Raw genomic sequence first — 26,077 nt, 5'->3', positions numbered from 1 at the left:
AAAGCCGGGGCTGTCGGGAAGGGCTGGGGGGGGGCTGCCAGGCTGCGAGCTGTTCCCGTCCCTCGCCTGCGAACGAGGGCGTCTGGAGAGGAAAGCTTTGGAAAAGGCTTTTTCCAAGGAAAAAGTCTGCTTGCGCTCATGCTACAGCTATTTATGTTTGAAGTGAGCAATGCAATGACTAATTAATAGTCTGAATAAACGATATCTGGACGCGCCCCCCCAGTAAATCCCTGCCTGTCTGTCCCAGCTGTGCGGTGCCTGCTGGCTCGGGGGACGGGGACACGGGCAGGGGACCTCGGCCACCAGTGGCTTCGTCCCACTCAGCGCTGGGGGGGCCGTGGGGAGCTGGTACGGCCTTTTCCATCCCGCAGGGCTGGCGACTTAATTGCGTCAGCGCCCTGGGAAAGGCTGAGTGGGGCTTTTCTTGTGGTTTCTGCCTTCTGTTTTTCTTTCCCTGTCGTATTTTTTCCGTTGGGAAATGCTGCCTTGTGTAGACTTCGTGGTGAGCCTGGAGAGCGGCTGGCTGGCTGCGAGGGCGGTTGCAGGACCGGGGCTGTGCTGAGCATCCTGCACGGCCAGGGTGTGCGGGGGGCTTTGGGAGCTCGGGGACTCATCCTGCAGAAGCGAGGGCCCAGGCACTGCCGAGGAGCCCCGTCGGCTGCCGTGTGTCAGCCAGGGCTGCTCACAGCGTGGGCTTGGCAGCGCCTTTGCTTTCCTGCCCCTCACCGGCCGCAGTGGCCCTGGGTCCGCGGTCTGGCTTTTGGGGCCAGGAGCCACTGCTGCCCTCCAGGAACACCTGGAGGATGTGCTCGGTGCGCCCCGTGGGGCCAAATCCAGCCTGCAGCCGTGCTGGGCTGCACCGGGCTCGTGTGCCGTCCGTGCCACGGGGACGTGCCCGTCCTCGCCCTCTCGCTGTGCCGGGGTCGCTCCCGGGGAGCCAGCGGCGTGAGCCGGCCCCTCTCTGGCAGAGCCCTGGCGGCGTTGAGTCACCTCCCGGGTGTCCGTGACTCACGCCAGTGACCCAGATTCGGAAGAGCTCAGCAATCGCAGCGTCAGGAGGATTTGTGGCCTCGGAAGGAGTTTGCTGGGGAAGGAGTTTTGGCCGGAGCCCGGCAGCTTGTTAAGTGGCCCCCAGCTGGGGACAGGGCTGTGCCACGCGTGGGGACGTGCTGCGCTCGGAGGGGACAGGATTGCTCCAGCTCGTGGGGACACCCAGCCGTGCCCCCCAGAGCTGGGCAGCCCCTGGGCTGGGTGGGCTGCAGCGCCCCGTCCCCCTGCTGAGCCCCCGTCCCCCTGCTGAGCCCCGTCCCCGCGCTTTGTCCCCTGCCCGGTGCTGATGGATGCAGGGGGACGTGTGGCTGGAGCAGGGAGGGGACATTGGAGGTGGCTCCCGTGCTGATGCGGGCTGACAGGGGAGCAGGACAGGAGTGCTGACGTGGCCGTGGGGACAGGGGGACGCTGGCACATGCTGGGCACCTTGTGTTGGGGCGCGCGGGGCGCAGAGCCGGACCGGGCAGGGGGAATGGGGCAGCAGCTGATGGGGACCTGATGTGGGGCTGGTACTGGGGGGCCACTGGGATCAGGGCCAGGCAGCAGGGTTCACGCGTTTGGAACCAAGCGATAGGGTCCGTGCTTTTGGGGCCAGGGTTTGCGGATTTGGGGCTGGGATCGGGGCCAGGCACCGGGGGCTGTGCGCGTGGAGCTGCGCAGCGTTTCGGAGCACAAAGCTCTGCTTGTTGGCCCCCCCCACCCCCCCCGGGCTCAGGGGCTGGGAACGCACAGCGGTGCCGTGTGTGCGCTCCTTGTTGGGGCTTCCCACAGGGGGAAATGTTGTTTTTTCCAGCCGGAGCTGCCGGTCCGGGCGGGCAGAGGGGCTGGGTGTGCGAGGACAGGCAGGGCTGGGCACGCACACAGCCCCGCTCTGTTCCCTCAATGAGGTGCTTGCTGTTCCCTGGCCAGGGCTGGCGCCTCTCCCTCCTCTCCGTGGGGGTCTCGGGCTTTACCTGGCCCCCGTGGGCACCGAGCTGCCCCCAGCCGGGTCCCCGCTGCCAGGGCTGGGCGCTGGGGGTGTCCCAGGCCACCATCCTTGGGCAGGGGGCTGGGGGCTAAGAGGGGGCGATGCTGGCATGGCCTCAGCTCCGCAGCTTGGGGCACAGGGGGAGCTCCCCCGCTCTGGGACCCGCCGGTGGCCATGGACACGTGCTGGGAGCTGCGTGGGGCTTTGAAGGGGTCCTGGGAGAGGGTGCAAAGGGAGGTGGCTTTGGGAAGGGAGGTCCTGAGCGGGCACCGTGGTGCTGCGGGGCTCAGCACCCCTTTTGCAAGCGTCCCTCGTCCTGGGGGAGCCGTGCTCGCCTCTCCCCATGCGCCCTGTCCCCGGTGGGGCTTGGCCGGGCACGGCGAGGCCGCCAGCCCCCTGCAGCCGATGGCCTGCTGAGCCCTCCGAGAGCCCGGCTGCGGAAGAGGAGCTTGTTATGGAGCCATCCTGCTTTTAATTAACAAATTAAAATCCTAGTTAACAATCCAGCCCCAGGGCTGTTGGAGTCTGGGAGAAGCTGGAGCGTTTGTTATGGAAACAGCAGTTAATTAACAAATAAATAAATAAGTGTGGGCCTGGAGACAGATCTGCGGGAGGAGGAAGCGGGGATGGCAGCGGTCGGGGCGTCCTGCCGGCCTGGGGAGAGGCAGTGCGGGAGGAGGGTGTCTGTCTGTCCATCTGTCCATCAGTCCCTCTGTCCTGGGGGGTGCCACAGCCCCGCTGGGCAGTGCCGACCCTGCTCAGAGCCGTTGGGTGCGCGGGGCTGGATCCTGGCTGTGCCACGACGTTCCTGGCCCCGTGCCGTGTCCCTGCGTTGGGCTTTGCAGGGGGCCCCAGCGGGCGCAGCCTCTCCGCACCCCGGGGCCGAGGCTGGGAGCTCCGGCGGCGATGGATGGAGGGTGACAGGGGCACAGCCGCCGCGCGCTCGCAGGTGACACCGGTGCCGTGCCGGGGCTGCAGGGGCCGTGTGATGAGGCGGGGGGGTCACTTTGTGCATCCCCAGAGGCGGGGATTGCTGAGGTCCCCCGTCGGCATCTCCTCTGCCCTGGGGCTGGGTGCGTGCCGGGGATCCGGGCAGCTCTGCGGGGCTGGGCGCAGCCGGGGGTGCTGAGACCACGGCCCCCAGCCCTCCCCGTCCGTGCCCTGCAGCGCCCAGCTTGCGTTAACCACAGGGAGCTGGTGCCAGCTGCCAGCTGGGGTTGTCACCACGGGTGGTGCTGACGGGGCTGTGGGGTCACCGTGCGGGTGTCACCTCGCCCATCTCGCCACCCAAAGGGTGCCGGAGCCGAGCGCAGGGGTGGCTGCGTGGGGAGGTGACCCCGCTGCCAGCCCACGCCTGGCCCCACAGGGTTTTTGTGTGGGGAGAGGAGGCGGCAGAGCCCCCGTCCCTCCCGCAGCTTCTCCTTTCTGAAGGCTTAAGGGAAGAAATCAGTTTAAAAGCCAGCTCTGCAAATCCTGCCAGCGTCACACGGGCTGCAGCGGTGCTCCGCTTAGCAGCCGCTCCAGGTCTGCCTCTCTCGAAGCCTCCCACCTAATCCAGTTAACACACCTCTGCAATCGGCTTACGGCATGTAAGAAACCCCAAATCTCCTGCGAGGGAGGCGCAGGATGCTCCACCAGGTCCCCGGGGGCGGCGCCCAGCCTTGGCTGATTCGGGGTCACGCCGTGGCAGCTTCAGGGCAATTTGGAGGTGCAGGGGACCCCTCCTGCCCCTTGATTCCCGTGCCTTTTCCCCCCACCCCCCCAGCTGTATGCAGTGTGGATGTTGTGTGCACACTTGCACGCTCACCGTGAGGCTGGCCACGTCCCCCGAGCACCCTCCCAGCACCCAGACCTTCCCTGTGCCGGGTGTTTGCACCCCCCTGCCTGCGCTGCCTGCTCTCCGTGCCGGTGCCCACCCAGAGCCGTGACAGCGATTCCCTGCTGCCTCTGGGGCTGGCTCAGGGCTGTGCAGGGCTGTTCGTTCGTGGTCGGGGTGCGTTGGGAGGAGGCACCCCGTGCCTGCATCCCCCCCTGCGGGGCAGGAGTCGTGGTGTGAGCCCCAGGGGGCTTTGCTGCCAGCCCCGCACCTCTCCGCTGCGTCAGTGCTGATGGGCTCGGTGCAGGGCATCAGCGGAGACGGAGCCGTTTCCACGGGTGGCTGAAGGGCCCTGGGTGCCCGTGCAGCACCGGGAGCCTCTCGCTGCTCCGGGACCAGCTCTGCCCTCGAGGGGGGCACCGGGCACGGGCTCGGAGGAGGCTCAGCCTGGCGCGGCTCCGGGCAGTGCTGCTGGAGGGAGGGCTGCGGCGGCTCCGAGACTCTCCCGCGTCCTCTGAATGCAGGTGGTGCAGCTCCGCTCCAGCCTGCCGACAATGCGGGGCCACAAACCCCGTTTCCGTGCAACGAAGGTGGTTTTCTTCCTTAAAAACCGCTCAGATCTCCGCGCGGCTGGGGCCGAGCGAGGGAGGCTCTCCGGGTTGCGCTGCCTCTGTTTGAAACCCTCTGAGCTCCGCTCTGCGATCGCTTTAGGAGAAGCCGCCTCTTTTCGGCACGGCTCGCGGCTCAGCCCCCCCCGCAGTCTCTGGGCTCGGCGTGGCCCCGCTCGGGGCCTGGTGCTCGGGCAGGGATGGAGCCAAAGCCCCCTGTGCTTGCCCCAGGCAGTGTGGAAGCAGCGGGGCTGCAGGGCTGCCTTTGCTGGGCAGGAAAATCACAGCTGGTACGGGAGGGGGCTGCAATTAGCAGCTCCAGCGTGGAGAAGGAGCGGTTCTTGGGCTCTGGTTTTTGGGGGCATCGTCCCCCCAAGGCTTGGGGACACCCCCATGGGGCTGGGGAACTGCTGGAGATGGTGGCTGAACGGGAGATCCGGGCTCGGGGTCTGCCACGGCCCGGCTGAGCTCTCAGTGGGGATGGGACCGGGTTTGATGGTGATGTTTGTGGGGCAGGGCCGGGACACAGGGTCCTCACCGCCACCCTGTGCTCGTCTGGGGTCCCAGAGCTGGAGCAGCACCTCGGGGCGCAGTGGGAGGGTGCTGTGCGGGTGGGGAGAAGGGAAACCCTATGGAGAAGGTGCGTAGGATCAGGGGGCTTGGGCAGTTTTGGGGGCCAGGCTGAGAGGCGAGCGCTGTCCATGGAGGCTGTGGATAAACGCGGTAAAAGGCTGAGAAATGGAGCGTGCCTTCGGGGAGCCACCCCCACGCTTAGCCCGGCCACCCCGGGGCCTGAGGGACAGGCCGGGAGGTGGCGGGGACACGGGGAGGGGACACGGAGCGGGGACAGGGAGCGGAGCCGCAGCCTCTGCTGGAGCATTGGAAATTGCATTTCACGGCCGGGCGGGCTGGGATACCGACTCCAGCACCGGGCGCTCGGAGAGGAGATAAGATTTGATTAAGAAGGCCGCTATTAATTTATGGCAAGTACACTCATGATAGCAGAGAGGTTGCTTTTAATTAATAGCCAGAAGGAGATTTATAAAGCTCTTGGTCTCAGCGGGGGGAGAAGGGGAGGGAGGGGAAAAGCAGGAAAGGAGAGGAACAAACTAAGTTGCGAGGATTAACGGACACATCTGCAATTATAAGTCTTTTTATTGGTCAAAAAGCAAAAAAATGTTAAAAACACACCAAGGAGCCGTGCTGGGAGGTGGGCGACGGGGCTGAGACGGGCAGGGTCACGCTGGGTGCTTTTGGCACCTCTCCATGTGCCAGTGGGGACCGGAGCTGCTCCGTGCCACTGCACGGCCACCAGCCAGGCCCGGAGGGGACAGGGGGGCAGCCGGGGTGTCCCCTGTGGCCATCTCAGCCGCGCTGACCTTCCTCGATCGTGCCAAGGTTGTGCAGGGGCTCGGCACGGGCTGCAGCCCGCTCACGCGCACGAGGCGCTGCGGTTCCGGAGGGATCGGTCGGGGTGAGGTGGAGCCGTGCCAGTGCCTCCCGTCGCCCCCCCCCCCGGGCATGTGGGCACCGAGCCCCCCTGGCAGAGACCCGGGGAGGGGTCAGGGGCTCTGGGCACACCGGGATGGGGACGGCGTGAACGGTGCTTTGGGGCTGGTGGGGCTTTTGTAGAGCTCTTCAGTCACTCCTGTCCTCCTCGGGTGGCTGAGCTGCGGTTTCTGGGTGTCCCCAGGCGGGTTAATCCTGGCACCAGCCCCTGGTGCTGGGGACGTGCCACCGCCACGGGGCGAGCGGGGCTGGCACTGCCTGAAACGCTTCTCCCCGCTGCACCCAGCGGCGGGAGATGAAAGTTGGGCTGTGCCGAGAGCCCCGTGCCGGGGATGCCGTGGGCGGCGATGCCGGTGAGCGGCGCTGCGTGGCTGCGGGGCGCAAGCCGTGGTCCCCGCTACCGCCTTGAAGCACCGCCTGGTGCCTCTCCAGGGCTCCTGCCCCGTGTTTGAAGCTGGCGGCGAGTCGCTGCGGGGAAGCCGATGATCGGGGGTGGCTCTGGGGCTGAGCGGGGCTCGGTGAGGGTGCCCACACCGTCCCCACCCCGCGCCCACCTTCCCTCTCGGCCCCCTCGGCGCCCGCGTCGAGCTCCGCGTCTCCCCAGGTGCCGGCAGCGCTTGGCATTTCAATTCTGTTTGCTTTTTATTAAGGGGAAGAGGCCTCGTCTCAGGAATACTAATGGCCCCGGCAGCGGCGGAGAGCGCTGCTAATCCGCCAGCACCTGCCGGGCACCACGGGGCCACCGGCACCGTCCTGGGGGACGCGCGGGGGCAGCGGGGGTGGCTGCCAGCGGCGGGGCCATGCGCGGTGCTGCAGCAGCTCCTGGCCTGTCCCCGTGGTGGGACCGTGCCCTCCGTGCTCCACGGGGACGCGCGCCGTTCCGGCACGCGGTGGCTTTACCAACACGATGAAAAATTGATGCCTCCCCACCGCACGCTGGCGCTGAGCGAGCAGAAAACGGAGCTTAGCCAGCGCGAGGCTCCCCGGGCACCGCTCGGGGCATCGCCTGGCCCCGGGTCAGGTCCCTGGGCACGGGGACGCCGTGCTGGGGTGGCTGCGGAGGGGACGTGGTTCATCCCTGGGGACGGGCACCCTTGGGTGACCTCTCTTTGGAGAACCGAGGGGCTCCGAGGGGGTGGCCGGGGCTGGGGCGGTGGCACGGACCCGTCCCACAGCCAGGGGAGCCGCGCGGCACCGCGCACCCACCAGCCAGGGCTGTGACCCCACCGGGGTCCCCCATGGGTGCCGTGCCTGGCGGTTTTAACCCCTTCCCTGCCACGCTGCCACCCGCCCGCCCGCCCACCTCCCCCAGTCCCCCGGCTGCGGAGCGGCTGCTGCGGCGCCAGGGAACTGCTCCGCGAATATGTTCCACAAATGAATAATAAAAACAAAGGAAAATTACCCTCTTTATTGAAACTCGTTTTATGAATAAAACAATTATTCTGGTAATTGAAAAAATGTGTCGTTAAATTAAATGCAGTGGTTCCTATTAAAATTTTAGTGGATTTCTTCTTCTCTGCTCCTTTTTTTCCCCCCTTCTCCTTCCCTCCCTCCCTCCCCTGCCTCCGCTGGCGGCTAAAGGCTGGTAATTATAGCGGAGGGTTTCGCTTTCTCTTTATTGTTTTTTAATCTCCTCGTGCTGCGTAGCGCCAGCGATAGTCTGATGCAGAAGAGATTTAGCTCCGTCTCCCCTTGCTGGGGGGGCTCTGGGGGGCAGAGCGGGGGCTGCGCAGCGGGGCTGCCGTGCAGGGACACCCCAGGAGGGATGGAGGACCCTCGGGGGCTCTGCTGGTGCCAGGACCGGTGCTTGCAGCCCTACAAAGCCTGGGGGAGCAGGGACGTGGCTCTGCCACCCCCCTTGTGCACTCGGGGTGTCCCCCGGGGGTCCGGCTGCGTGATGAGCAGGGATGGGTTTGGGCTGCCTGGCGCATCCAGCTGCTCCTCGCCCTGATTAACGGCAATTAGCAGGAAGCAGGCGCAGGGCTGATCAGCTTCCGATTAATGAGCCGGGGAGGGGAGTGTCTGGGTGTCGCCTCCCTGTCCCAAGGGGCAGCGGGGTGGTGGCCCTGTGCTGAGCCCAGGAACGGATGGGGCCTGCGGTCCCCCCCCCGCTGTCCCTGGGGTCACCGTGCTGGGCCGGGGGGGGGGGGGACCCAAAACCTCTCCGTGCTTGTGCAAGGCGTCCACAGCAAGGACGGGGGAAGGACCCGGGCATCTTGTGAGCTGCTGGTCCTGCACGGAGGGCTGGGGACAGGTGAGCGTGGTGACGGAGCTGCGGGGACCCCGTGCTGCCTGCGGGGCCGTGCCTCGTGCCCCCAGCCCCATCTCGGCTCCTCTTGCTGGGGCTCATTGAGCACGGGGGGGCTGAACTCAGCCCCCGCCGCCAGCAGCTGCCCGGCAGAGCCGTGCCCTTGGCAGGGCTTCAGGCTGGATTCCTCCGGGCTTAAAACTCCCTGTCTCTTCCCATCAGGAGGGATTTGAAGCTGGGGGGGAGATGCTTAGATCCCAGCTCGCCCATTACGCCCTGGTATTAGGATCCATTACTGCTCTGCCAGTGAGGCTGGGCCCCCCTGCCCTACATCCTCATGCCCTCCCCAGTGCTAATGCACCGGCCGCGGGCTCAGACCCAGCTCCCGGTGCCCATTATGTAAATAAAGGGTAGGGACCAAAGATTTTGATCCCGTTAGGCTGGATTAGTGCCTCGCGAGGCCTTGGCATTAAAATGTCAGAGGCAGCGGAGGGAGAGAGCGGGGAGAAGGGAGCCGGGGTCACCCCCCTTCCCCTTCCCGTCCTCCTTCCCCATTACCAGCGCTCGGCACCCCGTTTATCCCCTCCGTCACCCTGGCAGCTCGGCCAGGGGGTGCGCTGCCGTTCCCCCTCCTCTGCACTGCAGGCTGGGGATGGAGGGGCTTAGGGGGGCGCCTCTCGGCGTGCAGGGGACTGTGCTGGGCTGGCATAGGTGGCACGGCACGGCACAGCATGGCACGGCACCCATCCGTCTGCCCCGGGGAGCCCAGCGCCGCCAGCAGATGTGCAGCTGTTCCCGGGGCCGCCTCTCCCTCTCGCTGCCGCCTGTGTTTGGAAAGTGATGAATTTCTGCACCAACTAATTAGTCTCTAATTAGCAAGTGGAGTGTAAACAGTCACAACAGATGGGGGAGAGGCAGAATTAGCAGTAATGACCCTCCGTTTGGGGGGGGGGGGACGTGGCTGGCACGCCCCAGGAATTCTCCCGCTGGGCTCAGGACCGAGGGCGGCGGTGTCGATGCTGTGGGCACCGACCTGCACCCGGCCCATCCTGCCCCGGGCAGCGGGAGATTTTTGGGGGGAGGAAACATAAATTGTTTGCAGGGGGACCTCCCAGCTGCAGCTCTCTGTCCTGCTCCGGCTGGGCGACGCGTCTGCGAGGCTGGGATTGCAGAAGGGAGATGGGGAGGGTGGTGGTAGCCGTGCGGGGAGGGTGCTGCGACGCCTCTCCCCTCCGAATGGTGCTGAGTTGTGCCCGTGGCTGGAGCTGGTGAGCAGGTGAAGGTCGGGAACAGCCCAGCCCCTGCTCGGAGACCTCTCTGAGATGCCAGCGGTAAATCAGGCGTCCTCCTCTTCCCCGGGTTCCTCTGCTCCTCCTGCCACCCCCGGTCCCCACGCCGGGGCACGGGCGCCCTCATCACACGTCGGGAGGGCAACGAGGATTTCACACGCGGCCGCCCCTGCGTGCAGCCGGAGCTGCTCCAGCGCATCCGCTGCGGGGGGGGGACGAGGATGGAGCCCGGAGCTGCCCCCACCCCGCGGGAGCCCCAGCCTGGCTGTGCCCTGCCGGGGGGGTTTTGGCTTCCTGGGGGGAGCGGAGCAGCGGCTCATGGGGGGGGACAGGGGAGCTGCTCCGTCCGAGGCGGCTGCCGTGACCTTGGTGGGCGGATAACGATCGCATGATCAATAGCGGAATTAGGATGCGCCTCTCCTCCTCGGCACCGCTTTCCACCCTTTAATGCAGAACAGATGGCTGGGGCGCTTCAAAGCGAGCTGAGACTTAGCTGCTTAAAATCAAATTAGGATGTATGCAAACAGCGAGCTGCCCCGGGGAAGGTGCGGCGGGGGCACCCTGCTCCCAAGCACCTCCTGCGCCAGCGCCGGGCTCGGCGTGGGGACGTGCCCCGGGCACGCCGCTCTCGGGGCCGCCGCGGTGCTGCTGCAGCACGTGGGGGCAGCGGGGGGCCCGTGGCAGCCCCCCGCGGGGCGTTCCCATGGGTGCTGTGCCTGTGGATCACGCTGTACTGCCCCAGGTCCCCAGGTGCATTGGCAGCATCCATCCAGCTGGGCTCCAAACCAGTCCGTGGCTCATTTACTGGTTTTGGCATGGGGTCGGTGTCTGGCTGTGCCTCAGCCCCAGCCGGGGGCTGTGGTAATCCCAGGGGTCTCCATCCCCAGCGTGAACTCATCCGGCGTGGGCCAAGCCCTGGTGTTTGAGGTCAAGCTTCTCTCTGCTGCTGCCCCTGGCACGTGTGCGGCCCCGCACACCCGCGTGCAGAGCAGCGCACGCCGTGCACGGACACGGCTCCTGCAGCTGGATGCGCACCCACGGCCCTCTGAGCACAGCTCTGTGACCCCCTGCAGTGTTTGGGGCTTACGGGGGGGGCAGGAGCCGGGCTGTTGGGGGGTTCAGCCCTGATACCCACATCCAGGGGGCAGCAGGACAAGGGCAGCCCCCGACAGCCCGCGTGCTGCTGGGGGTCAGGCTGGGGGCTGCAAGGAAGGAGCCGTCGCCACCTGATGACCCCCCTGGCATCAATGCTTCTGGGCCCCCCCACCCCGGGCACTGGGAGGATGGGGGATGTAAATTGGTGCAGCATTTCAATATGGGTGCAACAAGGGGCTGGGGCACCCTGGGGCATGCTGGCAAGGAGGAGAGGGAACAAACAGACCCCCAGGGAGGGACTGGCGGTGTCTGGGTGCCTCTGAGCTCCTGCACACCCCCAGCATCCCTCCCAGGGTGGCGGGGGCCCCGCGGCGGGCTGAGCCCAGCATCCCTCCCGGCCCTGGGCAGCTCGGGGCCGGCGCTGCTTTGCTGGCAGCTCGCAGTGCGGAGCGCCGGGGCTGGAATTCAGCAGGCGCACACAAGAAAGCAAAGCCCGACCCCAAAGAAAAAACCCAAAGCCGTGATTGAAAGCGCACTTGAAAGCTGCTGGGGAATATGAATGTGTCTTTGAAGTAAAAGGGCTTCCATTTGTTAAGCAGAAAATGGAGCTGTGTGTTTCGATTTATAGTTTTACTTAGCAAATAAAACAGGAGACGAGTAAGTGTTTATGTCTCACTCTGCTCCCAGCCCCTCCGCCCCATTTCACCCCCCGAGTTAAAAGCTCCGTGCTTCTGAAACGCTGCAAAGGCGGCCAGGAATAAAGCGAAGAAAGCAGCTTAGAGAAACCCTAGATGGGCTAAGCTCCCGCCAATACGCTCGGGAAATGGCTCGGCTGGGGGGTGGCCAGGTGGAGGGGTCCCCCGGCTGGGCTGGGGGCTGTGGTTTGGGGGACAGGGGAGGCAGAAGCTGGGATCCCCCGTCCCTGAGCCCTGCTGGAATAAAGCCGTGCCCGGGATGAAGTGGCCGGGGCCCCGGTGCTGCCCTGCTATGGGGGCGTTGCTCCTGGGGTGGCATGGGGCAGGTCCCGGCTCTCACCCCTCTCCCTTCTCTCCCCCAGACGACGTCTCCCCGTACTTTAAGACGGAGCCGGTGCGGAGCCAGGTGCACCTGGAGGGGAACCGCCTGGTGCTGACGTGCATGGCCGAGGGCAGCTGGCCCCTCGAGTTCAAGTGGCTGCACAACAGCCGGGAGCTGACCAAGTTCTCCCTGGAGTACCGGTGAGTGCCCGCCTGGGGATGCGCGGGGCAGGGGGGGGACCAAATCCTGCCCGGCCTGCTGGTCCCCATCGGCTCTCCTCGTGGCAAGGGGACACCTCGCGGGCACCGGGGGCCCGTGCCGAGGCTGGAGCTGTGATTAGCATGCCGGGAGCTGCCTCGCTCTGTTTGGAGAGCAAACGGCAGCAGAGCAGTGGATTTAAGCGGGTCAGCAGCGAGAGGAGGCGTTTGCGCAGCGCAGGATTAGCAGCGGGCCGCAGATCACGGCCAGCTCGTGGCCAGGTTTGGCCTGCCCGGGCCAGCACAGGTCCCAGCCCTGTGCACCGAGTAATCCTGCCAGCCCCCGTCACAGCCCGCTTCCAGCTCGCCTTGAAACCAAGCCGGGCACCTCTCGCCGTCTCTTCTGCACGCGCGCGTGTCATCCTCTCTGTTTTAATCAATAATTCAGCCCGAGACACGCCGTTCCCCGTTTAAAGGCATTGCATCCGAAGGCTTCGTGTTGCTGTAGCAACGCGGGGCTGCTCCGGGATGCCAGGAATGCAGACAGCGGGGCTGGGGGACGTCCCTGTCCCTTCCCCTGCACCGGGCGGGGTGCTGGTCCCCTCCCCAGCACCATGCCGTGGTGGCTGCGGGTCCTGGGGACCCTTGGGGTGCCCCCCACCAAGCCCAGGGGTGCCCCAGTGGCTGCAGCTCTGCGATGCTCCTGGCTCGGTACCAGGGCGCTCCAGCGGTGCTCATCCCGGTGCTGGGTGCCCGGTGACCCCGTGGGACGGGTCCCCTGTCCCTAGGCCTGGTGGCAAAGCTCGGGTGCTCGTCGAGCCCTGTGATGCCGGCAGTGCAGGACTCCAGCTGCAGCAGTGCAAAATGTCAGGCGTTAAATGGGGCTGTGGAAGTAGGGTGGGGGCTGCAGAGCCCACGCAGGAGCAGCATGTGCCCCGGGGGCCAGCACTCGTGTCCCCACACCGCCCTGGGATGCCCTGCAGCCCACGTCCCTGGCGCGAGGTGACTGCCTTCCCCCGAACCCCCTGCCTCCGGCTCCAGCTCGCAGCCAGGGAAGGATTAAGGAAGAAAGCAAGAAAACAAACAAAAACACAGGGAAAAACCCAAACAAAGCTCGCTGCCGAGCCAGTGAAGCACGCAGGCTCCCTGCAAATCTCTGCCCGGCTCCCCCAGCCCCGCAACCTGCCGGCAGCGGCGTCACAGCCCGGCACACGCTGCCCGGCCCCGGCTCCCCGCGGGGATTTTGCGTGGCGAGAGGAGATTTCGGACGTCTCGTCTGCAGTTGGAGGCTGCCGGAGAGGAAGGCGAAGTACCAAAATTAGTTATGATGGGCATAAATTGAATTTTAATAGAGATGTAGGTGGCTCGGAGCCAGCCCGCTCAGGCAGCGGGAAGGTAGTAATTAAAAGTTAACGAGTTTAGAAACAGAGTAATCCTTGGAGGGGGGTGGAGGGCTGGGGCTGATGGCCGGGAGCGTGCAGGGATGCTCGGGCTGTGGGTGCCTTGGTGGGGTGGGTGAGGGATGAGGGGTGCAGCCACCCCCTGCTCGGGGCCAGCACGCGCCCCCCGGTGTGCCCCCGCTCTGGGGACAGCAGGGACCCCCCCGGGACCCTGCTGTGCCCGGGGCAGGACGCACCGTGCTGCCCACGTGCTGGGCCCATGCCCATGAAGCTGCAGTTCTCAGCCAGGGCAGCGTGCCACGGAGCCTTCGGCCTCAGCATCCTCCCCTCTCCTCCACCACCCGCACCTCCGGCTGCTCCCAGCCCCGCGCTTTTCGCCCATTTCCCTCGTGCCCCCTCGGCCCCGCGCCCTCCCCGAGCAGCTCCAGCCCGTCTGCACGGCTTCGCTCCCGCGTTCGAAGGCGAGGAGCCGCTCTCCCAATTTTCCAGCGGGTTTCCATGGCAACTGCCCTTTCCTTCCCGCAGCAAGCCAGCCGCCAGCTCGCGGCGGGAGCGACTCGCTGGCACGCGGCGAAGGGCAGGCGGGGAGCGGGCTCGGCGGGGCCCCGGCGCTCGGCCAGCGAGGGGCAGGGACGTCCCCCCCATGGGCAGGGGGAGCCGTCCCCATCGGGAGCATCCCTGGGGACCACAGGGGACCGTCCCCTGGCCACTTCCCTCCTTCATCGCCTGCTGCTGGCGTGGGGACGGCTCTCTGGGGGGACCCCAGCTGCCCCCACGCCTGGGCACCCCGCAGCACCCCGCAGCCTGACGTGACCTTGGTTAAGATGAAGGTGGTGGTGAGGAAGGCGGTGGCGGAGGCTTGCCCGGTGTGCTCCGTGCCCCGGCACGCCGGCACCGCGCTCTCCGGGGCCGGCTCTGTTTTTCCGTGCGTAATCTCGCCGGTGCTGGGCTCTCCCGCGAGCTCTCCGGGGCCTGACTTCTCCTCGTAGGAGGAATCACAACATGCAAATCAGGCAGCTCGATGCCTTTAATGAAATCCTCCGAAGGAAAGCGCTTCTCTGGTGAATTGAGGATATTTATTTCTCATACAAGAAATTTAACATGCAGATTAGTTGGGTCTGGTAATTTATCACATGAGATTGTCCTATTAAGGGTTGCGTCGAGTCCTGCTGCCTTCGGAAATTGCCTTACGCATAGATTACCTCTGGACAGCCTCCCATCCTTGGAGATGCATCTTCCATCTATGCAATCAGCCCTCCCTCCTCCCCCCACACCCACCGCAGCTGCTGGGGGAGCCCAGCAGCCCCTAAAGGAGCCCCCGGCGCTTCCCAAGGGCCCGGACCCCCCGCGTGCCAGGAGCTTGGAGCCCAGGAAAGCGAAAACACAGCTCCAACTTGTGTGGCTTTGCCCCATTTTTCTGGGGCTCCTCGGCTCCCCTCGCTGGGCTGTTTAGCTGGATTGGGGTGTTTTGGGGTGCACGTCCCCTGGGGACGCAGCGCGCCACGAACACGGGACTCTGCCAAACTTTTGTGGCCCTCCGGGGGTCCCAGGTGTTTGAAGCACGTACTTCACCCCCAAATTTTGTAAAAGATGTGGCAGAAACCCCTGAAAACCAGTCCAGGGGCACGCTGGGTGGCTCGGCCCAGGCTCCCCGGTCGCACCCCGAGCTGGGACGCCGCCAGCCAGGAGCAGGGCCCGGGGCTGCCTGTGCGAGCTCTCTGCCAGCCCAGGTGTGAAGTGCAGCCGGCCCCCTGGGGAGCTAATTGCCATTCATTAACGTAATTAGCAGGAGTTGATGAACATAAGAGGGGGGTTGCAGCCAGGCTAAGCGGGGTGCTGTGCTGCTTCTGTGCTTGGCACCGCCGTGCGCTGCTCTGGCACCGCGGAGGCTGCGCCCAGCGGGTAAGGGCAGCGTGGGGTGGGCTTTGCTGGTGCCACCCATGGCACAAAGCCTCCTGCCTGTCCCCGGGGGCTCGTTTGGCTTCCTGGGCGTTACGTGGGAGACAGTGGGATGGAAGCTCCACGGGGGGCTGCTGAGCCCAAAGCTGCGGCTGCTGGCACCGCGGACGGGTTCACAGGGAGCAAAGCGCTGGGGCCCCTTTGGGTGCCACGTCCTGGGCTGAGCCTGGTGCCGTGCCGCAGCCACTTGCTCCCCTCCCTGCTCCGCAGGAGGGCAGCAGATTGATGTGTGGGCATTAATTATTAAATGGCTTGTTGTCCTAGCAGGGCCAGTTGAGGCAGTGACTCACAGGGCCGCTGGTGCCCGTGCCATTCCCCTGACCAAAGGAGAACACCGCTGGCAAGGCAATGGCTCCGGCCACATGTGTCAAAGTAGAGCCCTTTCCAATCAGGAGCTAATTGAGATTCAATAATAGAGCTAATGGGCGCTGATGAAATCCTAGGGGGAGTATTTAAAAACATATTGAGCAGAAGCCCGGCGTGGTGTGGGTGAGGTGCTGGGGCACTGGGCTCAGATGCTGGGAGTCATTAAACCCTCGCTAAGTGTGTTTTAATGCTCACTTGACATTTCATTATCACACAGTAACTATTCAAATACATGTCCCCTCTAGAATTAATTAGTCGTTATACAGGATATTAATCAAGGGGGGCTGTGCCAATGTGCTTATGCCCAAAATCCGATCCAGCTGTTGCTGTTACTGGGCTGCATTGGAGGAACCGCTCAGGTTTCTGCGCTCTCCTGGCTTTAAATTTGATGGATCGGATCCTTTGGCTGGTGCTTTTCCCGGCCCCTCTCCACCCCCTCAATCTAATAATAATTCAGCAACGTCAGCCCCACGCTTCTCATCAACCCTACAATAACAGAGCCGCCGGCATCAGCTGAGGCTGGGGCATCGCTCTGCCGGGGCGCGGGGGCCCCGCGGTGTTGTGAGCAACCCTACAATAACAAGGCAGGGCGTGCACCTGGGTGTGCTGGGAAGTGGAGTAGGAAGAGTTTGGGGACCCTGTGCCCGTGGTGCTGGTGCTGCCGGTGCCTTGCCAGGGTGGCACGGCGAGGGGGCTGTGGTTGGTCTCGGCGCTGTGCCATACAAGCAGGTTGATGCTCTCCTGGCTGTGGGGTCCCTGCACAGGCACCCATGGGAGGGGGGGGGAGGTCCTCGGGGCTGCTTTTTCCTTGGGGCACCCAGGAGCCTCCCCTCGCTGCCCCTCCAGGCTGTACTGTGGTGTCTCTGCCCCAGGGCAAAAGCAGCTGCTTGGGATCGGGTTGGGGCTGGGGGCTCTTCGCCCCATTTTTCCATGAGCACGGAGGGGAGCTGCAGCCGAGCTGTTACGGGGAACGTGGCAGGTGCTTCCCTGGCGCAGTAGACGGATGGAGAGGACTTGGTTTCCGACGGGAGCCCGTCCTTCTGTCAAACCCAGCCGGTGCCAAAGCCGCCTCCTGCTCGCTGGATGCTGCTGCAAAGCCGGCGGTCCCCTGGAACGGGGCTCCTGGCTTCGGGGCCCCCCCGGTGCGAGCACAGCACAGGCGCTTCCTGAGCGAGCCTGGAGACTGCAGCTGCTTTCCGTCGTGGCTTTCTTTCGAAGCGCTGGTCACTTCTTGCCTTGGAAGTGCTTTTCCCCGTGGATGATGCCCTGTCAACCTCTGTCTGTAAAAGCAAAACGAACAAGCCCCTGAAACAGAGGAGTCAGCAGCACGGGATGCTCCCGGAGTGAGGCAAGATTTCCTTCCCAGCTTGAACTGGTGCAACACGTGCTTGCGGGCTCGTGTCCTGGCAAAACAACCCGTTGGGGTTGGATTTTGGGTGCTGCAGCCCCTGCCCCCCTGAAACTGGGGGGGCTGTGGGCGAGGGGCTGCACCCTTCGCCTCTCCCCCTCCTCGTGCCGAGCCCCCGGGCAGCGCTCACCCCCCGGGAAGCGTGAATTTGGTCACCGTCCTCCTGCATCCGTGGCTGGGGAAGGGAATCGCATCGGAGCAATCTGGGATAAAAGCCTCTGCAGAAGCCAAGTGGCAGAGAACGCCGTCTCTGCTCGTGTCGGTTAATAACTGCAGGCCAGACTGCGCCCGGTAATTGATTTCCTTTCTCTGGGCTATTTTCATCCGCTTAGGTGTGTGCAAAAGCTCGTCTCCTTAATAGCTCCTCCAGCTCCGGTGGCGCAGGGACGAGGCCCCGTTAATTGGGCTTTGCAGGGCTGCCTCCGTCGGGGGGGGGGGTGGCGACGCCTCCCCGTGCCCACAGAGGTGTCTCGGGAACGAGGTGCTGCAGAGGGAACAGATCGCGCCGCGGCGGGCGCCTCGTGCATGGAGGGGACGTGGCGGCGAGGAGAGGCACGGGGGGGCTGCGGGGGGGGCTCTGTGCGCCCCTCTGCTCTGCTGTGGGCAGCTGGCCTCGGCTGGTGTCTGTCTGTCCGTCCGTCCGTCCACCCACGTGCAGGCGTCGCGGTGTGCCTGCGTGATTTATTAACGAGGACAACGCAAGGAGAGCGTGCCCATTATTTCTGGTGTCCGCCTCAGTTCCTGACAGCTCCCTGGAATTGAAATATCTTATTTAAAGCCTGTAGGGATCGTTTTAAATATCAGCCGCGACACTCAAGGACTCGCTCCCAAAGGGCACCCTCCCTTCTCCCGTGGGGACTCACGGGCTCTGGCACACCAAGTGCCCTTTGCTGCCTCGGCGCACGGCCCCAGAGCAGCGCAGGAGGTGGACGGGGTGGGGGGGCTGGGTGTCCCACCCCAGGTTCCCTTTGCAGGCTAAGTTGGGACCCCTCCAAATCTGTCCCTTTCTGCGGCCGCGTCGGTGGCAGTGCTGTGGCTATGGTGGGGCTCCGCATGATGCTGGCGCTTGCTGGAGCTCTGAATGCCACCACTGCCGTGCGGGACGGGGGGACACGGCTCTTCCCCAGCACATTTTCCCTCTGGATGCGCACCCAGCTGGTCCCTAATGCCACTGCTGCCGTTGGAGCATCCCCGGGGCAGCCCAGGGCCAGACCTTGGAGCCCCCAAAACCTGGGGCCCCTGAGGGTGGGTGCTGGCAGAGGTCCCTCCGAGGTGCCCAGCCTGGCTCGAGGGCAGCCCCGCGCCCCCAGCGCCGTCACCCGCACCAGGAGATCCCCGCAGAGGGGAGACGCGCTCCTCGCATCTTATGAAAGTTTAATTTACGCTCTGTTATCAAAAGAACAAACAAAGCTCTGCCGAAACAGCCCGCGGCGTGCTTTAATGCAAGATTGGATTTCGGGCGAGGAGGGCTGAGCTTTCTTCTTTATTCCCCCTCCGCTTCATCTCGGAGCGCTCCCTGTTCGGGGAGGCAGCGGTGCGGAGCCTGCCCGGTCCCCGGGGGTCAGCGGGGGGGGCTCCAGCCCGTTCTGGGGTGCTGCAGGAGGACCTGTGGTGGTCCCAAGAGCTGAGAATGCCCTGGGATGTGCTGAGCGGGGTCTGCTGTGGGGACTGGGTGATGCTGGGAGCCGAGCCGTGGTTATTTCCCCTATCTGCAGATCAGCCTGCGCGGCGCTGGCGCTGATAAGAGCGGCGACGAGGGCGCTGGGGCTGATAACGCTCAGCCCTGGCTCATCAGAGCGGTGCTGGCCTCGGAGCCTTGGTGTATGCGGGGCTGGGGGGAGCACGAGGAAAGGGGCTCCTTGCTCGGATTGGGGTGGGAAATGCCCTGGTCCCCGCAGGGCAGCCCCGGTGCCACGTCCCAGGTCCGTGCCCTGCTGAGGCTGTCGGAGCCCCGCGTGCGAGGGGCGGCAGCCCGGGCAGACCTCCCAGGCCTGGCTTTATGGAGAAGGCAGCACCGCCTGCAGGTCCCAGGTCGAATCCTGCTTCTGACAGCTCCAAAGCTGCTTACCCAGCACCTCCCACCCAGGACAGCAGCACCTCGGGCAGGCAGGGGGGTGACGGCTGCTGGCTCGCAAAAGCTGGGGGCTGCGGGGCCGCCTGCGGGCAGGGGTCACCTTGGCAGCTCCGGGAAGGAGCAGGACAACGAGCTCCGTGGCTGGCGGCTTGCACGTGAGTCCCTCAGTGCCGGGGGGGCTCTGCGTTGGCCCCCCAGCTTGCACACACATGTGCACACGTACCTCCAGCAGCTGCGGTTTGGGGAAGGGACCTGGCACGGGGGTTGCTGCCCGGCAATTGTGGTGCTGGCGTGGGACCTGCAGCCCCTCCTGGGGGCTGTGGCAGTCGCTCGCTGTCCCCCGCCGGCCGCAGCGCGCCGAGTGCTCAGTGCTGCTCCCTCCCGCAGGTACATGATCACCTCGCTGGACCGCACGCACGCCGGTTTCTACCGCTGCATCGTCCGCAACCGGATGGGAGCCCTGCTGCAGCGCCAGACCGAGGTGCAGGTGGCCTGTAAGTGACAGCCCCAGGGACAGCGGGGACAGCAGGGACGGCAGGGACAGCCAGCCCGCTGCGGCAGCGGGGCTCTGGGCTGGCCGGGTCTGTGCCGCGGGACAGCTCGGGGACACACGCAGCCGAGGACCGGCATGGGAGCCTGGAGCATCCCCCGGGGTGATGCTGGCAGGGACAGGGCCATCACTGCCTCTTGGCTGCTCTGCCCCCTGCTCGGTGCCACGGCAGTTCAGGGGTGCAGGATGTGCCCCACGGGCAGGGGGAGCGCAGGGGCAGGTGGAAACCCACGGCAGCACCTCGTGCAGGGCGGCTGCGGCTCCCCGGAGGTGTGAAAGGCAGCACGGTGTGGAAGCAGCCCCGCTCCTCCCTGGAGTGCATAAAGCAAACGCCGTTTATAATCATTAGGGAAAGCAAACAGGAGAGCGCCCGGGGCCGGCAGCGCATCCATCAGCGCGGAGCTCGGGGAGCAGCGGGCGGCCGGGCTGGGGCCGGGTGGGCGGCTCAGCACCGGGTGCTGCTGCCAGTCCTCGGCACCGATCCTGCAAACGGGCGTCCCTCAGGGAGTGAGGGCTCGGAACGGGGGGAGGCGGTGACGTGTGGGGCCTTGGGGCGGTGCTGGGGGTGGTGGAGGGACCCGAGCTGGGAGCACGGGGCACATTAAGCAGGACAGGAGGGTGCCGGGGCCTGGGCTGTTGGCTCCGTGTCCCAGGACCTTGCTGCTGGTTGCCGCCCCCTTCCCTCCGGGATACCCGCAGTCCCATCCCCATAAACCCCTTCCCGAGGAGCAATGACAAATCAGGAAGCTAATGAGAAATTAATAAGGCAGCTGTGCTAACAACTAATGATAATGGCAAAGTCGTTAAAAAAAGATTCTTTACATGTTTTTAATTACAGCAATTAAGGGAAGTCAATAAAAATCCCCCTCTTCCCCTTTCTCCACGCACCCTGCTTCGCTCTTTTCGCTGTTGTAAATCTGCAGCCCGCGCGCAGCCGCGGGCACCCCAACCTTGCTGCGGAGCCAAGGTCGTGCCTCGGCTCTCCCTGCCCAGGGTGCTCGGGGGGGGTCACCGGGGAGCCCCGGGGCTGAGCCCTCCTCGCTGTCCCCATCCTCTGTGGAGTCCCCGGTCTGGTTTGTTGAGATGGGGATAAGCTGCTCTGGGGTCCGCGGGGATGGGTCCTGGGGCAAGGGCAGCGCCGGGCACGTGGGAGCAGTGCGGGGGCTCAGAAGGGAGGAGCAGACCCCGGCGGATCCTCCCCGCCCCTGTGGGAGCCCGTCCCCGTAGCCTCCAGCCTGCTCCCGGGCCGGATCCTGCTTTGTCCCCATGCCGCTGTCCCCTGCGCCCCGCAGACATGGGGAGCTTCGAGGACAGCGAGGCGCAGCAGAGCGTGTCCCACGGCGAGGCGGCCGTCATCCGAGCGCCCCGCATCGCCAGCTTCCCCCAGCCCCAGGTCACTTGGTTCCGCGACGGGAGGAAGATTTCCCCCAGCAGCCGCATGTGAGTAGCCCCTGCGGAGCCCCCCATACCCCAGTACCCGCCCAGTATCTCCCAGTATCCCCCCAGCATCCAGGGGGGCTGCTCTTTCCATGTTCAGCCGGCAGTAAGGGTGCTCAGCAGCTGTCTGGAGCGCGTTGCACTAAAACCCGGGGAGGGACTCGGCAACTGACGGCTCCGTTTGTCATCAGGGAAATGGGTGTAAAGAAAAATAAGAAAATAGGAGGGAGGAGGGTGGGCAAAGGGGGCTCGGCACGTGCCGGGGCAGCACCAGTGTGAAGGAGCTGGCACGGCACACGTGTGCCAGGAATCCCTGCGGGGCCAGGCTGGGTCCCAGCGCTGCCGGAGCGGCGAGCCCACTGCTGGCAGACACACGCAGCCTGTGGGAATTGAATTTGTAACCCACATTATGCAGGAATTGAACTGGGCTCCTTTCTATTTGCAAAGCAGGATTGAGGAGATAAAACTCCTTTATCTCATATTTAATGGTAAAATATATTCCCCAAACCATTTTATGTTTCCAGCAGATTAGATCGTTCCATATAAAAAAAAAAAAAAAGAGGGGAAAAAAAAAAAGCCCTATTAATCTGCACCATCCGATGCGCTCGGCGGCTGCTCGGCGTGGGAGGTTTGTGGGCGGCGTGGGGCTTGGTCCTGCCATGGTCCTGGGGCCACCAGCTGAGCCCTGCGCCCTCTGAGGGACGGGGACGTGTCCAGGTGCTTGTGGCAGGCTGGGGTCGCACCCGTCCCATCCGTCTGGGTGTCCCGGGTCTGCTGCAGCCGTGGGATGGGGGAACGGGGGTCCCGGCACATCGCTGTCCCCGTTGTGCTCACGTCCCCCGTCCCACGCTCGCCCCGCAGAGCCATCACGCTGGAGAACACCCTCGTCATCCTCTCCACGGTGGCCCCGGACGCGGGGCGCTACTACGTGCAGGCGGTGAACGACAAGAACGGGGACAACAAGACGAGCCAGCCCATCACGCTCACCGTGGCCAGTGAGTGCGGGGGGCCCCGCGCCCCCCGGGCCCCGCTCCCCAGCGCCGCCTGGCTCGCGCCCAAAGTTAATTTGCAGTAAATCTCCTCGGAGGCTTCTGCTTCTGCTGACTCAACAGTTCGGCTGCCTCAAAATTTATACGGGCACCGTGGCCCGTGCTGCAGAAGCCGGCGCCGGGGGCTAATTGTCTGGCCGAATGAGCCCTCCCTGCTGTCCCCGGCTCCGGCTCGGCACTGCCAGGATGCCCACGGGTGCTGGGATGGCTCCGTGGTGCGGTGTAGCCCCACGTGGGAGCAGCTCTGCTGTGGGTCGCCCTGCCCTGCTCCTGCCCCTGGCCTGGCCACGGACCCCTCTTGGTCCCTGTTGCTCTGGCTCAGCCCCTGTCTGGAGGAGACATGAGTGGCCCCAAACGTCTGGACCCCTTGGGACCCAGCCCAGGGTCCCCGCTCAGTGGTGACCCCAGCCCAGGGAAGATGTCCCGAAGTGGCCTCAGCCCTCCTGGAGCTCTCATCCCAGCTCCCCCCGCCCACCGTTTGCTCCGCTGCTGCTTTTACACCTTGGTGCCTGTCCCCCTTCCCTCCCACCCCATTAATCTGCTGCTCTGTACCTCGGGCATCCCGGTGCGTAATAAACAACTTAGAGCCCATGTTTATGGATTCAGCTATATCAGCAGCTTTCAAGCCGATCACATTTTTACAACGTCTACATGAGGGTTTTTTATTGTCGCAATTATTTTGCTTTATATACTCCCTCCTCCCCGCCAGCCGGCGCTGCGCAGGGACCTGCTGCTGCCCGTGGCGGGTGCCGGGGGGTCCTGGGGGAATTGGGGGGCTTAGGGGGGGAGCCGAGGAGGCACCCAGAGGCCAAGTGATGGGCTGGACCTGCTGCGGGAGAGCAGAGCCCGCAGCCCTTTGGTTCCTGCTTCTCCCCAGACGTGGGTGGCCCGGCCGACCCCATCGCGCCCACCATCATTGTCCCACCCAGGAACACCAGCGTGGTGGCCGGCACCTCGGAGGTGACCATGGAGTGCGTGGCCAACGCCAGGCGAGTAGTGGCGGAGGGGATGGGGATGGGGATGAGGATGGGGGACCCCCCATCAGCTCTGCGAGCACCGGGGTGAAGCGTGAGCCCCAGGGCTGGGTGCCCCAGCTCGCCCGGTGCCATGCCGGGTCCCGCATGGTGGAGGGAGGTGGGGGGCTGAGTAGGGGGCCTAGAGCTGGTTCTTGACACCCTCCTGGCCCCCCCGCCCCCAGGCCGCTGATCAAGCTGCACATCATCTGGAAGAAGGACGGGGTGCCCCTCTCCAGCGGCATCAGCGACTACAGCCGCCGCCTCACCATCCTCAACCCCGCGCTGGGCGACAGCGGCTTCTACGAGTGCGAGGCCGTGCTGCGCAGCAGCAGCGTGCCCGCCGTGGCCGAGGGCGCCTACCTGTCCGTGCTGGGTGAGTTCCTGCCGTGGGCAGCCCGAGCCACGCGTGCAATGAGTTGGGGGGGTGGTCTCAGCCCCCCCCGGGATGGGAAGGGGCTGCCGGGGTTGGGTGAGGGGGATCCCGGCGCTACCGCCACCCGCCTCGGCGCTTTCCCTCCGCAGAGCCCCCGCAGTTCATCAAGGAGCCGGAGAGGCACATCACGGCCGAGATGGAGAAGGTGGTGGCCATCCCGTGCCAAGCCAAAGGTGAGGAGTGTCGTCCCCCCCCCCAGCCTGTCGCAGCCCCGTGCCCGCCGCGGCCCCATCCGTGACGCAGCCCCGGCCCTTGCAGGCGTGCCGCCCCCCGACATGGCCTGGTACAAGGACGCGTCCCTCCTCCGCCCGGAGCAGCTGCCCCGCTTCCAGCTGCTGGCGGACGGCAGCCTGCAGATCAGCGGGCTGCTCCCCGACGACACCGGCATGTTCCAGTGCTTCGCCCGCAACGCGGCCGGCGAGGTGCAGACCACCACGTACCTGGCCGTGACCAGTAGGTGCCAGCCCCTCCTTGTGCCCTGGAGCCTGGGGTGCCCTGCGCGGGCTCTGGGTGGGGTGGGACCCCCCCCACTGGGCTCGATGGGGACCCCCTCCAAGCAGGGACTGACCTCCCCACTTCCAGTCCAGGCACTGGGAAGGGCTTCATGGGTGGCTGCCCATCTTTTTGCCCCACAGGCATCGCCCCCAACATCACCAGGGGCCCCCAGGACAGCACGGTGATCGATGGCATGTCCGTAATCCTCAACTGCGAGACCTCGGGGGCTCCGCGCCCGGCCATCACCTGGCAGAAAGGTAAAGGGGCTGGGGGCACGGGGGCGCGGGCAGCCCCGGGTGGTCTCTGCAAACTCATCGGCCCCGGGTTTGGTCCCTGAGCGCGCATCCAGCGGGCTTGGCTGACGGCTGGGTGCTGCGGGTGATGGGACCCCCCCCCTGTGCCACCCAGGGGAGCGGATCCTGGCCAGCGGCTCGGTGCAGCTCCCGCGCTTCACCCTGCTGGAGTCGGGCAGCCTGCTCGTCAGCCCCGCGCACCTCGCCGACGCCGGCACCTACACCTGCCTGGCCACCAACTCGCGTGGCGTGGACGAAGCCTCCGCCGACCTGGTGGTCTGGGGTAAGGCAGCCGCATCGCCCTGCTCTGCGCGCTGCGGGACGGGCCCTGCTGGGTGCAAAGCTCCTGGGATGCCAGGGATGGGCACTGCTGGCACGCTGCTGGGCTGCTTGGAGGGATGCACAGACGTGCTCCCACGAGGCCGCGTGTGGCACTGTCCCCACTGTCACTCCCTCGGTGGCTCTGTCCCCCCACTGATGCCCCGTGGCTCACCCTGTCCCCCCCACAGCACGGACGCGCATCACCGACCCACCGCAGGACCAGAGCGTCATCAAGGGGACCAAGGCCTCCATGAGCTGTGGGGTCACCCACGACCCCAGCGTGGATGTCAGGTGGGTGCCAGGGGCCGGGGACGGAGCGGGAGATGCTCGGCACCGCTCGGTGGTCCTGCAGTGCCACCTGGTGCCCTGCGCACGGGGATCCCGGCGCTGGGTCCCCTGTGCTGGGGGGCTGCAGGGTGCTAGGATCTCCCCCCCGGGTTCCCACCCGGCACAGGTATGTCTGGGAGAAGGACGGGGCCCCGCTGGGCACGGAGAGCGGCCCCCGGCTGCGGCTGGACGAGGCGGGCACGCTGCACATCTCCCAGACCTGGTCGGGCGACATCGGCACCTACACCTGCAAGGTGCTCTCGGCTGGCGGCAACGACTCGCGCAGCGCCCACCTCCGTGTCCGGTGAGACCCCCGCCCCGCGGGCACCCCCGTGCTCCCAGCTGTGCCCCCTCCCTAACCGCTGCGTCCCCCGCCCCGTCCAGGCAGCTCCCCCACGCCCCCGAGAGCCCCGTGGCCGCGCTGAGCCCCCTGGAGAAGCGGGCCATCAACCTGACCTGGGCCAAGCCCTTCGACGGCAACAGCCCCCTGCTCCGCTACGTCGTGGAGGTCTCCGAGAACAGTAAGGGGCTGCCCCCGCCTGCCTCATCCCCGTGTTGTCCCCGTGCTGGTGGCTCTGCCGTCCCCATCCGGTGACACGGGACGAAGTCCTGTCTTCATCGTCACCCCGAGGCAGGCTGAGGTGGCAAGGGGGTGACGAGGGAGGGAAGGGGATGCCGCAGGGAGCCTGGGGACCACAGGACTGCTCAGCCACCGGGCAGGGGATGCGGGCACCCTGCAGGCTGCCCCCTCTCCCCCCACAGACGCTCCCTGGACTGTGCTGCTGGCCAGCGTCGACCCCGAGCTGACGTCGGTGGTGGTGCGGGGCTTGGTCCCCGCTCGCTCCTACCAGTTCCGCCTGTGCGCTGTGAACGACGTGGGCAGGAGCCAGTTCAGCAAGGACACGGAGAGGTGAGCTGCGGCGGGGGGCCGAGTTGCCCCGGGGGGGCATGGGCAGGCACTGACCCTTGCCTCGTGCCCCGTAGGGTGTCCCTGCCCGAGGAGCCACCCTCCGCGCCCCCCCAGAACGTCATCGCCAGCGGGCGCACCAACCAGTCCATCATGATCCAGTGGCAGCCGCCCCCTGAGAGCCACCAGAACGGTGTCCTCAAGGGCTACATCATCCGGTAGGTGCCGCGGGGGGGGGGGGTGCGG

General features: G+C 65.7%; 2 protein-coding genes across 4 annotated transcripts in view; one reads left to right on the top strand and one right to left on the bottom strand.

Moving 5' to 3' along the window:
- RPL38 (ribosomal protein L38) overlaps positions 1-26,077 on the bottom strand; it is a 226,944-nt gene that overhangs the window by 61,245 nt on the left and 139,622 nt on the right. The window contains exon 1 of one of the 2 annotated variants that reach the window (XM_066980137.1): positions 15,240-15,247. The exons of the other annotated variant lie outside the window; for it this stretch is intronic. The gene's annotated coding sequence lies outside the window, so the exon portion shown is untranslated. Of the gene's footprint in view, positions 1-15,239; positions 15,248-26,077 lie in introns of those variants that run through there. 2 annotated transcript variants of the gene reach the window in all.
- The window catches only part of SDK2 (sidekick cell adhesion molecule 2), a 48,023-nt gene that overhangs the window by 8,337 nt on the left and 13,609 nt on the right, over positions 1-26,077 (top strand). For both annotated transcript variants that reach the window (XM_066980125.1, XM_048064459.2), the window contains exons 2-16: positions 11,640-11,799; positions 19,391-19,497; positions 20,846-20,993; positions 21,852-21,985; positions 22,917-23,028; positions 23,238-23,428; positions 23,578-23,661; positions 23,747-23,941; positions 24,124-24,240; positions 24,392-24,559; positions 24,786-24,888; positions 25,052-25,228; positions 25,309-25,445; positions 25,687-25,834; positions 25,909-26,049. In XM_066980125.1, the coding sequence (XP_066836226.1) occupies positions 11,640-11,799; positions 19,391-19,497; positions 20,846-20,993; positions 21,852-21,985; positions 22,917-23,028; positions 23,238-23,428; positions 23,578-23,661; positions 23,747-23,941; positions 24,124-24,240; positions 24,392-24,559; positions 24,786-24,888; positions 25,052-25,228; positions 25,309-25,445; positions 25,687-25,834; positions 25,909-26,049 (2,122 nt within the window). The remainder of the gene's footprint in view (positions 1-11,639; positions 11,800-19,390; positions 19,498-20,845; positions 20,994-21,851; positions 21,986-22,916; positions 23,029-23,237; positions 23,429-23,577; positions 23,662-23,746; positions 23,942-24,123; positions 24,241-24,391; positions 24,560-24,785; positions 24,889-25,051; positions 25,229-25,308; positions 25,446-25,686; positions 25,835-25,908; positions 26,050-26,077) is intronic.

This window comes from Anser cygnoides, chromosome 19 (genome assembly GCF_040182565.1).
Source record: "Anser cygnoides isolate HZ-2024a breed goose chromosome 19, Taihu_goose_T2T_genome, whole genome shotgun sequence".
Taxonomy (NCBI): domain Eukaryota; kingdom Metazoa; phylum Chordata; class Aves; order Anseriformes; family Anatidae; genus Anser; species Anser cygnoides.
Note: the sequence above shows the minus strand (reverse complement) of the source record. Positions and strands in the feature narration are given on the sequence as shown.